This window comes from Orycteropus afer, unplaced genomic scaffold, assembly GCF_000298275.1.
Source record: "Orycteropus afer afer isolate SDZICR_OR568_19922 unplaced genomic scaffold, OryAfe1.0 scaffold00144, whole genome shotgun sequence".
Taxonomy (NCBI): domain Eukaryota; kingdom Metazoa; phylum Chordata; class Mammalia; order Tubulidentata; family Orycteropodidae; genus Orycteropus; species Orycteropus afer.
The window spans coordinates 2998126-3012794 of record NW_006921731.1 but is presented as its reverse complement, the minus strand read 5'-3'; the positions used below and the strand labels follow the sequence as shown (position 1 = coordinate 3012794).

General features: G+C 42.4%; 1 protein-coding gene across 1 annotated transcript in view; it reads right to left on the bottom strand.

The window, feature by feature from the left end:
* Positions 1-14669, bottom strand: part of SRGAP3 (SLIT-ROBO Rho GTPase activating protein 3) — a 432226-nt gene that overhangs the window by 105414 nt on the left and 312143 nt on the right. The window contains exons 6-8 of the mRNA XM_007945843.1: positions 9701-9829; positions 8017-8238; positions 5264-5365 (exon numbers count right to left, since the gene is read on the bottom strand). Coding sequence (XP_007944034.1) covers positions 5264-5365; positions 8017-8238; positions 9701-9829 — 453 coding nt within the window. The remainder of the gene's footprint in view (positions 1-5263; positions 5366-8016; positions 8239-9700; positions 9830-14669) is intronic.

The following is a 14669-nucleotide window of genomic DNA, read 5'->3' as shown; positions in this document are numbered from 1 at the left end:
TCACCCAAATCACAGTACAAAAAGAAATAAGTTGGGTTCCTCTACATTAACAAATATTACACTGAAAAAGAAATCAAGAAAACAATACAGTTTAAAATAGCACCCAAATAGATAAAATACCTATGAATTAACCTAACCAGGGATATAAAAGACCTACACAATGAAAATTATAAAATAAGAAACTAAAAGAGATCTATGAAAATGGAAAGACATTCCACGCTCGTGAATTGGAAGACTTAATATAGTGAAAATGTTAATTCTACATAAAGCGATCTATGATACAATGCAATCCTGATGCAAATCCCAACAACACTCATTAAATAAAAAGAACAAAGCAGGAGACCTTCCATCCCCCATATCAAGGCATACTATACAACCACTATAATCAAAACAGCCTGGTGTTTGTTCAACGACAGACAAATAAGCCAGTACAATTGAATGGAAACTCAGAATTAAACCCAGTCATCCATGTACAATTGAGTTTTTACAAGGGGTCAAATCTATTCATTGGGGCAAAAACAGTCTCTTTAATAAATGGTGCTGGCAAAAGTGTACATCCATGTACAGAAAAATGAAACCGAACTCAGACCTCTCACCACACACAAAAAAAGAACTCAAGTGGATCAAAAACCTAAATGTTAAGTCTAAAACCATGAAATTCCTGAAAGACAACACAGAGAGAAACTATGTGACCTAATCTTTTTTAAAATTAGGATAACAAACATTACCACAAATGCATGAATACAAGAAGGGAAAATAGATAAATGGGACCTCGAAAAATTAAAAACTTATGCTTATCAAAAGACCTTGATTTCAAGATTTAGGGTCATAGTTTCATGGGACATCCCAGTTGATTTGCTTAATAATGTGTTTAATGCTTCTGTTCCACCTCCTAGTTCATTATATAGTGCCTGGGGTCTTAAAAGCTTGCAAGCAGCCATCCAAGGCACAACAATTGGTTTTTCTTCACCTGGAGCAACAAAGAAAGAAGGAGTCAGGCATGGGAGGAGGATATGGAAATGTGTGGCTAATTGGTATCATGAACAACTACCTCCTTTGCCATGAGACCAGAACAGCTGGATGGTGCCTGGCTAGCACTATTGAGCCTTTTGATCAAGGATTCTATAGAGGAATCCTGGTCAAAAGGGGGAAATACAGAACAGAATTTCAAATTCTCATGGACTCCAGACTTTCTGGAGCCATGAAGGTTGGATAAACTCCTTAAAGTATTGCCCTGAGATAATCTTGAAACCTTAAACTAAAAATATCCCCTGAAGTAATCTTAAAACCAAACAACATTTTTAGCTTAATTTGTAAAAAAAAAAAAAAAATCTGCCTTGAGCATTAGGCTCTTTTAAGAACTATCTATTTGGGATCAAATTACCAATGTTGTTGTTGTTGTTATGTGCCATTGAGTTGGACCCAACTCATAGCGACCCCTCCTTAGGTTTCCGAGGCAGTATCACTATGGAAGTAGATTGCCCAACCTTCTTTCTGAGGAGTGGCTTGGTGAGTTTGAACTGCCAGCCTTCTGGTTAGCAGTCAAGTGCCTTAGGCACTATGCTACCAGAGCTCCTAAATTGCCAATAGTACTGTGAAAGATTAGACAAGAACCTTAGGGGTATGGTTTATGATACTGAGGGAGGAACAACTCATGAAAGAAGGGTGAGAATGGTTGTACAACCCAAAGAATGTAATCAATGTTACTAAACAGCATGTGTGGAAACAGTTGAATTGGTATGTATTTTCCTGTGTATATTATCAACAACAACCACAAAATAAGTAAAAGTTAGAAAAAAAGAAGAAACAGACAACCTATAGTCTGGGGAAAAATCTTCAGAAACAAGTTATCCAGTAAGGGTCTAATCTCTAAAATCTGTAGAAAACTGCAACAACTTAACAACAAAAAGACAATGTAATCACAAAATGAGCAAACAACATCAGGAGAACCTTCACCAAAGGGGACATCCAAGCAGCCAACAAACATGAAAAGATTTACCATGATTAGTCACTAGAGAGATAGAAATCAAAACCACAGTGAGATAACATCTTAACGTGGATAAAATTACACTGATTAAAAAAAAAAAAAAAACACAGATAACAAATGTTGGCAAGGATGTAGGGAGACTGGAACCCTTATCCATTGCTGGTGGGACTGTAAAATGGTATAACCACTGTGGAAAATGGTATGGCACTTTCTCAAAAAACCGGAAATAGAACTATCATCTGATCCAGGAATCCCACTTTTAGGTATGTATCCTAGAGACCTAAAAGTAATAATACAAACGGACATGCACAACTATGTTCACTGCTGCTTTATTTACAAAAGCAAATAAATGGGAGCAACCAAAGCATCCATCAGTGGATGAATGGATAGGCAAATTGTGGTCCACACACACAATGGAATAATACTACACAACCATAAAGAACAATGACAGGTCCTCAAAACATAACATGGATGGACCTGGAGGGCTTAACACTAAGTGAAATAAGTCAAGCATATAAAGAGAAATATTGTATGCTACCTCTTTTATAAGAAGAGAAAAGATGTTCATTGGTGGTTACTAGGGAGGGATGGAATGGGGAAAGTATGCCTTATACAGTAGAGACTCAAACCAAAACCAAACTCACTGCCATTGAGTCAGATTCGACTCATAGTTACCCCTCCTTGGGTTTCCAAGGTGGTATCACTACAGAAGTAGATTGCCGAATCTTCCTTCAAAGGAGTGCTGTTGAGTGTGAACCACCAGTCTTCTGGTTAGCTCTCAAATGCCTCAGGCACTATGCTACCAAAGACTAGTCTTTGGAAAAGTGACACTGAATGTGGATGTAGTGAGCACAAAAAAACCAAAGTAAAAAAGGGGTGTTGAGCACATATAGATGGGTATAAGCAAATTGGTATATAGGTAGGAATGTACAAATGTGTACATAGATGAGAACAGATAGGCATATCTATAAAAACCAAACTCACTGTTGTCATATCAGATCTGACTCATAGCGACCCCTTCTTGGGCTTCCAAAGTGGTATCTCTACAGAAGTAAATTACCCTATCTTCCTTCTAAGGAGTGGCTGGTAGGTTTGAACCACCAGCCTTCTGGTTAGCAGTCAAATGCCTTAGGTACTTTGCCACCAGAGCTTTTAGAAGTGTCTTTAGGCCAGAAGACCTAGATGGTGTCCGGCTACCACTGTCAACCACTCGGAGATGGATCTATGTAGGAGATCCTGGACAGAGAGGGAGAACAATGTGGAACAAAACTCAAAATCATTTGGGAGAAAAAAAAAGAGAGGGGACTAGGTTGGCTGGTCTGATAGAGCCTGGTGGAACCACTGAGACTATGGCTTCTAGCTGCCCTTCAGGTCTGGAATTGAACCCAGACCTGTGGCTTCCAGCCACAGGTATATGAGTTGAACATTTACCTGAGGTAGATACACTCCTTGGAAAGAACAATCATGGGAGAAAGAAGGGCTGTTTATGCACAGGGAGACAGCTCAGGGGGCAGGAGTGCATGGAGGGATGGACACAGGTAAGGGGTAACTATCGGGAGGAAGTGGGAGGGGAGCTGTTGCAATATGGTAAATTGTAGTTGATGTTATGAGACAAAGTGTATGTGAACTGCTGTATGGAAAGTGAATCTGCTCTGTAAATTTTCACCCAAATCACAATAAACAAACAAACAAACAAATAAATAAAAGAAGTGTCTATAGGTACATAAAAATACAAATATGTGGGATCAGCACATATATTCATTGAAGACACAAATACAGATACTCCTCAGACATAATCAAACATCTTCTAACATTACTTTTCTGCTTTTGAAGGTTTAGGATAATATTCTCATAAGACAACTCAGTCTATTAGTATAACATAGTTCACAAAAACCATGATCTACATCCTAGTTAAGTGAATAGCATCTGGGGTCTTAAAAGCTTGTGAACAGCCACCTAAGACATAACTATGGGTCTCTACTTGCCAGGGGCAAAATAGAAGAAGATTACCAAAGGCAGAGAAAAGAAACAAGGCTACATGCGCCACAACCTCATCTACCCTGAGACCAGAAGAACTAGATGGTGCTTGGCTATCACCACTGACTGTTCTGACCAGGGTCACAATAGTTGATCCCAGATAGAATGGAAGAAAAATATGGAGCAGAACTCAAATTCTTATTAAAAATAAATAAGAAAATAAAAAAGCCAAACAATCTGGAATAGTAGGACTCCTTGGGACTATCATCCCAAGACATTCTTTAAACCTAGAAATGAGTCTATCCCCTGAGATCACCTTTTAGAGAAAAAGCACAAAAAATAAAGGATACTACCCATAAGAATACAAATGGTGTCCCACTTAAAATCATCAGTATGAGACCAAAAAAACATTTACTCAAAAGCAAAGATGAGGAGATAGGGGGTCAGGGAAAGTCAAGTGCTGGAAAGGGAACAAACAGAACACGAAGAGAATGTTGATACATTGTGATAAATGTAACTGATGTCAATGAAAATTTGTGTGGAAATTGTCAAATGGGAATCTAACTTGCTGTGTAAACTTTCACCAAAAACTCAACAAAATATTATTAAAAAGAAAACCCCATGGATCACAATTTAATCTGCAACTGATCACTAGGACGGCTCAGGACTGGGCAACGTGTCGTTCCATTGTGCCGAGGGTCCATGAATCAGAGGCCAACTTGATGGCAACCAACAACAACAACAGTGGCAGTCCTGTGTCACCAGCTACATGAGAGGTATGTCAGCATGGGAAAAATGACCAGTTCCTTGGAGCTCAAAATCCATGGCACCTTTAATTTGCCCTGAGTTGTTTATTTCATTGTGTAATTTAAGACATCTACAATTATTCCTGGTGATAAAAATTATATAAACACATTGCAGAAAATAGAGAAAAGCACAAAACAGAAAACAGAAATTCCCACAACCCAGAGATAAGTACTAACATTCTGAAGTATTCTTTTCAGTCTTTTCCTGTGCATGTGAGGACACGCCAATACACACACACACTTTATCTAGTTATGATCATACTGAACAGAGTTCTACTTCCTGTTTTTTTTTTCCTTTTTTTAATTTAACATCTTCTGAGCATTCTCCCAGCCATTAAGCATTGTTGGTGTGTGTGTGGTTTTAATGATTGTCCAATATTCTACCTTGTAGACAAATCATAATTTCTTACTCATTCCATGATAAAAGTGGACTCCCCTGGACACTACAGGTCTTTGTAAAGAAATCCCCTATAGGGGCTAGGGGCTCACTTACCTCCTCATTCTCTATCTTGAGAGTGGCCAGTCTGGACTGCAGCTGGTGGTACCGCATGAGCAATTCCGTCTGGACAGGCTGCTGAGCGCTGACCTGGCACACCTGCAGAAACAACAGCCACCACCTGCAGTTGCCCAGTGCCCTCATCACCTGTGTGAAGCTAGGACAGGTACTAGCATTCATATCCCTATTTACAGATGAGGAAACCGGGGCCTGGAAAGGTTAAGTGACTCACCCCAGTTCACACAGCTAGTATGTGGCAAAGCAAATGGTAACCAGTGTCTTTCTACTACTAAGTTCACATTCTCTCCATTACAATGGTGGCCTCTCAGTCATGATCTTCTGTATTTGTGCAGCACTTGAGGGTTTACTAGGAGCTTTAACATAATCTCATTTAATAATGAGACCAATTAGTTCATTTCAAGGCAGGAAGTTGTGATAAGAAAGCAATTGTGTGAGAGAAGCCAATGGAAAGCGGTGAGTGAGAAACAATGGAGAGCTCCCATTCCCAACAGGAAGATGTTTCAGAGTCAATGGTCAGGGAAGTGCACCCTTCTAACCCTTCTTCCCCAATTGGTTGATTGGGTGAGTGGTGGAAGAGGAAAAGAACTGAGAAATGCTGTTTCCCCAACCTCTACATCTATTCCATCCAGGACTCTATTGCTACCTGTGGGCTGGACCTGCCTACCTTGCCTCAGTCCCTCATTCTTCCCAGAATACAGCTGACAGCCTCAGGGACAATGGGATTGCATCACTGATGCAAGTTATTTACCACTAACTAGGCAACCCTGAGTGGTGCAAATGTTTAAAGCATTCAGCTGCTAATCAAAAGGTTGAAGGTTTGAGTCCACCCAGAGGTACCTTGGAAGAAAGGCAATCTACTTCTGAAAAATCAGCCATTGAAACCCTATGGAGCACAGTTCTACTTTGAGACACATGGGGCTGCCACGAGTTGGGACTGACTTGACAGCAGTTGTTTGAGGCAAAACCCAAACTTTGCAGTCACCAATGGTCAGTATGAGACCAGAATTTTCAGGTTCAGATGATGAGCTGGAAGAGCTGAACATGAGAGCAGAGGAGATGGATGGGTCAGGAGCAGTGTGGAAGCCCTGCATAAGTCCTCTCTCTTGCAAATGAAGACTGTAGGCAGAGTCATCTGAAGGACACAGGAAAAGCCATCTCCTGAAGGCCCCTTGTCCCTCCCTGCCATGCTAATATAGTAGGTGTCCCAGCTGAGCTCCCACTGGGATTCACAGACTAACTACATCCAATACACTCTTAGTTTGGGTCTCCCCAGCTCCCATGTGTATGAGTCAGATATTTGTAAGAAGAAAGAAGGGGGTCAATAGGCAAGAGTTCTGTGTACATGTCCCTGGAGGTAGAGATGGCAGAGATGGGGAGATAGATGTGGAATCTGGTGCCTATCCTCCTATATGGTTCCAGGGACCAGGGCCTGAGCCCTAGAGAGAAATAAGAATGACACAGAAAATTTCAAGGAGCTATTTGCATGAAGGGTTGTATGAAACTTGGCAGTGCTACTTTGAAGCTAGTGGCAAAGTGTCCTCTCCCCATTGTTTTTCCAGAATATAGTGAGGATCTGAGCAGCACAACAAACACTAAAGGATACTGGGTCTCCTGGTATGACCTAGGTTCCCAGGGTGGGAAGACAGGAAATACTCAGGCTGCTGGTTAGACCAACTGTTTGGAGCTGGGTGAGGCCTTGCCTTCGTGAGGTCCATGGGCATCAGAGAGAAGAACTTGAGGTGACTGTGTGAGGAGATGTGGGACTCTCTGGTGTCTCCTAGACAGCACTGGGAGGATTTTTAGGGGAAGCTAAGGTGTACACGATCACCCATCTCCCAATTTGTCAGAATGTGGTGGTTTGTGTGTTGCTATGATGGTGGAAGCTGTGTCCATAATATTTCAAATATCAGTAGGGTCATCCATGGTAGACAGGGTTCAGTGGAGCTTCCAGACTAAGAGAGTAGGAAGAAAGGGCTGGTGATCTACATCTGAAATTAAGCCAATGAAAACCCTATGGACCACAACAGAATATTGCCTGATATGATGATAACCAGCTCAACTGGGGCACCCACTACACCAGTGTATATATTGTCTGATACAGTGCTAGAAGATAAGCCCCTAGGTTGGAAGCCAGTCAAAATACATAATGGCTGCAACAATGGACTTGGGCAGACCAACAATCTATGAAGATGGTACTTGACAGAGTAGTGTTTTGTTCTGTTGTACATGGGGTCACAATGAGTTGGCATGGAGTTGATAGCAACTAACAATGATCAAGCACAAAGAAAAAAAACCCAAAAAAACCAAACCCAATGCCATTGAGTCGATTCCAACTCATAGTGACCCCCACTGGGTTTCCAAGGCTGTAAATCTTTATGGAAGCAGACTGCATCATCTTTCTTCCACAGAGAAGCTGGTGGTTTTGAACCACTGACCTTTTGGTTAGCAGCCAATTGCCTTAACCATTACTCCACCAGAGCTCCTTTAACAAGTCACAAGGCCCTGAAATTCTGCAGGTGTGTGTGGGGGGGATTTGAGTCAGTAAGGTTAGTGCAAGGTTAGTAATAAACTCCTTGGCTGGGGAAGCCCATAAACCATGAACTTGACTCCACTCCTCTGAGGTAAACATCTTGGAACCAGGGCTGATGTTCTCCTCCCATCTGTGTTTCAGAATCACAATGGAGAACAGACTGGAGCAGCTGTAGCACAGGCTCCCGGGAGAGGCCTACCTCATCCCCCATGTGGGGCTGGAATTCAAACTTGAGTGGTGGGCAGAAGACCTGGTTGCACATGTCCATGACTGTGTGCTTGTCACTTCTGGAATCCAGGTTGTCTACCGCATTCTCAATGACATCCAGCCCCTCGTGGCGTGAGGTCTCCAGGTTGTATTCGGCTGAGAGGTAGGTACGGAAGGTGCGGGCCAAACTGGCATGAAAGCCCAAGTCACAGCACTTAGAGAGAGACAGACACAGAAGGGAGGGTGAGAGTCTAATGCAGAACTGGTGACTGCTGGCACTGCTGTTTCCATCCTAGTGAGTCATGGTTACCTCCCATTCCACAGTCAGATCTGTCATCCCTGGTGTACTCTGAAATTGACCACAGAGAGCACACCAAAGCCTGTCCAGGGAGTTAGGGATTCATATTGGGCAACAGTAGAGCTAGCTCTTTTGCCACCTGCCCCACCAAGTCCACCATGTTCTTTCTCCTCATGTGCACCATATTATTTTCCCTCCCCATGTTTCACACATACAGCTGCCTATGCCTGGAGTACTCTGCCCCTCTTCTCAAGGCTGCTCTTCCTTCAGGTTTCAACTCAGAGGTTACTTCCTCCAGGAAGCCTACTCTGATAGTCTCTCTATTCAAAGTTTAGGTTGAGTACCCTTCCACCCCCTGACTATGACACCTATGACTCTGCATTGCAATTGCCTATCAATGTATCTCCTACAGTGTCAACTCCATGAGGGAAGAACTCCTGAGTGGCCTATTGCTGCTCCCCAGCACCTAGCTCAAGTCCTCAACCATAGTAGGTGATCAACAAATATTTGGCAAGTGAATAAATGAAAGGGCTTAAAATTGAAAAAGAAAGTCAAAGGGCAGAAAGAAGGAGGGCTCTGGGTATTTTGAGGGCAGAACAAGGCAGGACAGCTCCCAATGCCTTGGAGTGATAAAAGGCTACTCTTTGCAGTGATGAGGAAGGCAGTGACCTTCCAGCTTCCCCATAGGATACAAAGGGTCAGAGCACAAGGATCCATCAACCAGTATTGAGCCTTATTGACCATCTATTAGGGCAAATACCTGTCTGTGTGGGAAGGGAAAGATGAGAAACAGTCCTCACTCCAACTGCCCCTGATGGCGCGGCTCACAGTGTTACTTCTCCAAGCCTGTTGTCCTTAGAGTGTGTCCCGCACAGTTGGTACTTAGGAGTCAATGTTCCTTTCTTCACTTATTAAATTGCCCAATTTCTCCCCAAGATAAAGTCCCCATGAAAAGCCAATCTGTGTAATTCTGTCTTATTCACTAATTGCTTTCACAAGTGCATGTGTGTGTGTGTGCAGCTAGATGACTGGACATGGGGTAAAGGGGATATAAACATACAAGAATGTCCTTTACCATACTGAGAAATCCCCCAGGGCATCAACTGTGATTCACCCTGGTACCTCCAAATCTAGTAAACGGCCTAGCGTCAAGGAGGGACTTGGTGAGTGCATGTTGAAGATATGAATGCCCAAGTCAACTATGCAGGGCACCATCAGAGGCACACCTTCCACCTATGGAATAGAAACCATGAGATAAGAGTTATCTCCCAAGCCTCAAACCCTCACTGTCATTCCCCTCCAGAAGAGCCACTCCAGAATCCTGGCTAAGGGCAAAGGCTAGACCCTCCTTCAGCCCCAGACTCCCCAGAGCACTCACATCGATTAGATCAGAGACATCATGGATGTAGTATTTGCTTATAGCTGCATTGGTGGCTGCCAGATTCAGCAAATAGTCATTCCGAGCCTTTGTGCATTTCAGCTTGTTCTCAGAATACTTTGCCTGCCTCTGGAAGAAGAAAAGGGTAGATGTAAGACCCAAGCCATTGACAGGAGTGATCTTTGACTTCATTTATGATGACTGCTTCTAAGTTAATCCCACACACACCTGGAATGCCTCTCAATGCCAGGTGAGTAAGATGTTAATTCTGTACTCAAAAAGCTCACCTTATTGTTCATATGGGAGCTCTGGTAGTATAGTGGCTAAGGCACTTGACTGCTAACCAGAAAGCTGGCGGTTCAAACCCACCAGCCACTCCTCAGAAGGAAGATGGGGCAATCTACTTCCGTAGTGATACTGCCTCGGAAACCTAAGGAGGGGTGGCTATGAGTCGGGACCAACTTGATGGCACATAACAACAACAACAACATTGTTCATATGCAGCCAATGACAACTATGATACTATTTGACAAGCATACTATTGACAGATTTCTGGTCCTTGGACTATACTACCTCTCTCTGGCATCCACCCCAGGCATCATGAATAAATTAGAGAATTCCTTCTCTTTGAGCCCAGACAAGATCTTCAAGTCAGCAACCCTGACAATTGCATCCAATGGGTCAGAGTTAGATGAAAAGATGGAATCTTTTTGTGTTCTCTATCCCAAGGCCACTGTTAGGGATTGAATTGTCCTCCCTCCCCCCACCCCAAAACATGGGTTGGAATTCTAACCCCTTTACCAGTGAGTGCAATTGTATCTAATATAATCACCTTCAACAATGCAAACAAATGTAATATAATCAATCAGTTGAGGTCATGTCAGTGTAGGGTGGATCCCAAATCTAATCACTTCTGAGTTATACAAAGAGCAGCATAGACATAGGGTCATGTGCACATACACTGAGGAAGGCAGATGCCATGTAAAGATTGTCTATAAGCCAAGGAATCAAGGAATGCCTGGAATGTTGACAAGAAAGGAATCAACACAGCCAATAGCCTGATTTAGACTTTTAGCCTCCAGAACAGTGAGAAAATAAATTTCTTTAAAATCACCCACCATAGTATTTCTGGTACAGCAGCATTATGAGACTAAGATAGTCCTGGACAAAAGGTGTGGGAGTAGAGAGAAGGAAACGTGTAACTCTGCTGTGATTATTGGAGAATTTGTGAAGATGGGCTGTTGGAGTGGGCCCTGAGAAACATGCTGCCAAGGTGGGCCTTGGAGTGTAAATAAGAGATTGTTGCTCAATATCCTCCAAGTCTTCCCAGCACCAATGTATAAAATCCACACTGCTGACACTGGCCTGTACATTGCTCCTTGATTGCTGTCCACCTCTAGAGCAGATTCCCATCTCCCTCACACCCCACCCTTCTCACCCAGCTGAAGCCTCATCCTCAATCTCTCTGCTTGGCAGATGTTCTTCCAAATTTATATCCCTGCTCCTTCAAGTCATCCAGGGCCTTGTCCAAGGTCACATGGCCACAGTGGCCTTTGATGACAACCTTGACTAAAACACCCCCACACTCTCTATCACCTTGCCTTGCTCTATTTGTCTTCATAAGCACTTTCCATGACCTGAAATGTGTGTGTGTGTGTCTTTGTTTGCTTGTTGATTGTGTGTCTCCACTAGAAAGTAAGCTCTGTGACATCATGGACTTCAACTGCTTTGTTGGTCTGCAGCACCAGATGGCTGGAACAGGTAAGGGGGAGAGCCCCCAGGCAGGAAGTAGTAGGAGCCAGGGCTGACAGCTGGAACAGGTAAGGGGCCAGAACAGGTAAGGGGGAGAGCCCCCAGGCAGAAAGCAGAAGCCAGTTTGGAACAGATAAGGAAGACGAACTTGTCTATGTGTTTGTAGTACTGGGGTAGCTTGTGTGTTGCTATGAGGTTGCAGGCTGTGCTACTGGTATTTCAAATGCCAGCAGGGTTGCCCATGGTAGATGGGTTTCAGTGGAGCTTCCAGATTGAGACAGACTAGGAAGAAGGAAGAGGCCACTCACTTCTCAAAGAATTGGCCAGTGAAAACCTTATGAATAGCAGAGACATGCTGTCTGATACATTACTGGACAATTTTATGAATAGACCTGAAACATTGTTTGATATAGTGCCGGAAGATGAGCCCCTCAGATCGGAAGGCACTCCAGATATGACTGGGAAAGAGCTGCCGCATCAGAGTAGAGCTGACCTTAATGATGTGGATAAAGTAGAGCTTTCAGGACCTCCATTTGCTGATGTGGCATAACTGAAAATGAGAAGAAACAACTGCAAACATCCATTAATAATCAGAACATGGAACATATGAAGTATAAATCTAGGAAAGTTGGAAGTTGTCAAAAATGAAATTTCAGCATTAGTGAGCTGAAATGGACTGATTTTGGCCATTTTGAATCAGATAACCATAGGATCTACTATGCCAGGAACGACAAATTGAAGAGGAATGGCATTCATCATCACAAAAGATGTTTCAAGATCCATCCTAAAGTACAATGCTGTCAGTGATAGGATAATATCTATATGCCTACTAGGAGGAGTTCTGGTGGTATAGTGCCTAAGGCATTGGACTGCTAACCAGAAGGATGCCTGTTCAAACCCACCAGCCACTCCTCAGAAAGAAGATTGGGCAATCTACTTTGGTAGTGACACTGCTTTGTAAACCCAAGGAGGGGTCACTATGAGTTGAACTGACTCAATGGTAGTGAGTTTGTTTGATTTTTACAAGGAAGGCCAGTTAATACTATTAATATTCAAATTTATGCAATAACAACCAATGCCAAAGATGAGGAAATGGAAGATTTTTACCAACTTCTGAAGTCTGAAATTGACTGAACATGCAATCAAGATGTGGTTATTATCATGGGTGATTGGGATGAAAAAAATTGGAAACAGAGAAGAATCACCAGTAGTTGGAAAATTTGGCCTTGGTGATGGAAGTAACGCTGGAGATTGCATGATAGAATCTCGCCAGACCAATGACTTATTCATTGCAAATACCCTTTTTTCAACAGCACAAATGGCAACTATACATGTGGACTTTGCCAGATGGAACACACAGGAATCAGATGACTACATCTGTGGCAAGAGGCGATGGAAAAGGTCAATATCTTATGCCAAAACAAGGTCAGGAGCTGATTGTGGAACAGATCATTGACTGCTCATATGCAAGTTCAACCTGAAATTGAAGACAATTAATACAAGTCCATGAGAGCCAAAATCTGACCTTCATTATATCCCTCCTGAATTTAGAGACCATATCAAGAATAGACTTGATGCATTGAACACCAGTGACCGAAAACCAGAGGAATTGTGGGATGACATTAAGAACATCATCCATGAAGAAAGCAAAAGGTCATTAAAATGATAGGGAAGGAAGGAAAGACCAAAATGGATGTCAGAAGAGACTCTGAAACTTGCCCTTGAATGAAGAGTAGCTCAAGCAAATGAAGAAATTACAAGATAAAAGAGCTGAACAGAAGGTTTCAAAGAGCAGCTCGAGCAGACAAATTCTATTATTATAACGAAATGTGCAAAGAAACAGAGTTGGAAAGCCAAAAGGGAAGAGCACGCTAGGCATTTCTCAAGCTGAAAGAGTTGAAGAAAAAGTTGAACCTCGAGTTGCAATACTGAAAGATTCTACAGGCAATGTGTTGAATGACACAGGAAACATCAAAAGAAGATGGAAGGAATACAGAGTCACTGTACCAAAAAAGAATTGGTCAATGTTCATCCATTTCAGGAGGTGGCATATGATCAAGAACCAATGGTATTGAAGGAAGAAGTCAAAGCTGCACTGAAGGAACTGGCGAAAAACAAGGCTCCAGGAATTGACGGAATAGCTATTGAGATGTTTCAACAAATGGATGTCCCACCGGAGGCACTCACTTGGCTAGGCCAAGAGGTTTGGAAGAAAACTACCCTACCAACTGACTGGAAAAGATCCATATTTGTACTCATTCCAAAGAAAGGTGATCCCACACAATGTGGAAATTATCGAACAATATCATTAATATCACACACAAGTATCTTACTGAAGATAATTCAAAAATGGCTGCAGCAGTATATTGACAGAGAACTTCCAGATGTGCAAGCTGGATTCAGAAGAGGACGTGGAACCAGGGATATCATTGCTGATGTCAGATGGATCTTGGCTCAAAGCAAATACCAGAAAGATGTTTACTTGTGTTTTATTGACTATGAAAAAGCATTTGATTGTGTGGATCATAACAAATTATGGATAACATTGAAAAAAATGGGAATTCCAGGACACTTGATTGTACTTATGAAGAACCTGTACATAGACCAAGAGGCTGTCATTCAAGCAGAATAAGGGGACGCTGCATGGTTTAAAAAGCAAGAGGGAGTGCATCAGGTTGTGTGCTTTCACCATACTTATTCAATCTGTATGTTGAGCAGACTATATGAAGAAGAGCGTGGCATCAGGATTGGAGGAAGACTTATTAACAACCTGTGATATGATGATGACAGAACTTTGCTTGCTGAAAGTGAGGATGACTTGAAACACTGATGAAGACTGAAGACTTCAGTCTGCAGTATGGATTACACCTCAATATACAGAAAACAAAAATCATCACAACTGGAACAATAAGCAGCATCATGATAAATGGAGAAAAGACTGAAGTTGTCAAAGACTTCATAATACTTGGTTCTACAATCAACACCAATGGAAGCAGCAGTCAAGATATCAGACAATGTATAGCATTGGGCAAATCGGCTGCAAGAGACCTCTTTCAAGTGGTGAAGAGCAATGATGTCTCCTTGAAGACACAAGCCACGGTATTTTAAATTACCTTTTATGCATGTGAGAGCTGGACAATGAATAAGGAAGACTGAAGAAGAGTTGATGCTTTTGAGTTGTAGTTTTGGTGGAGAATGCTGTAAGTACCATGGATTG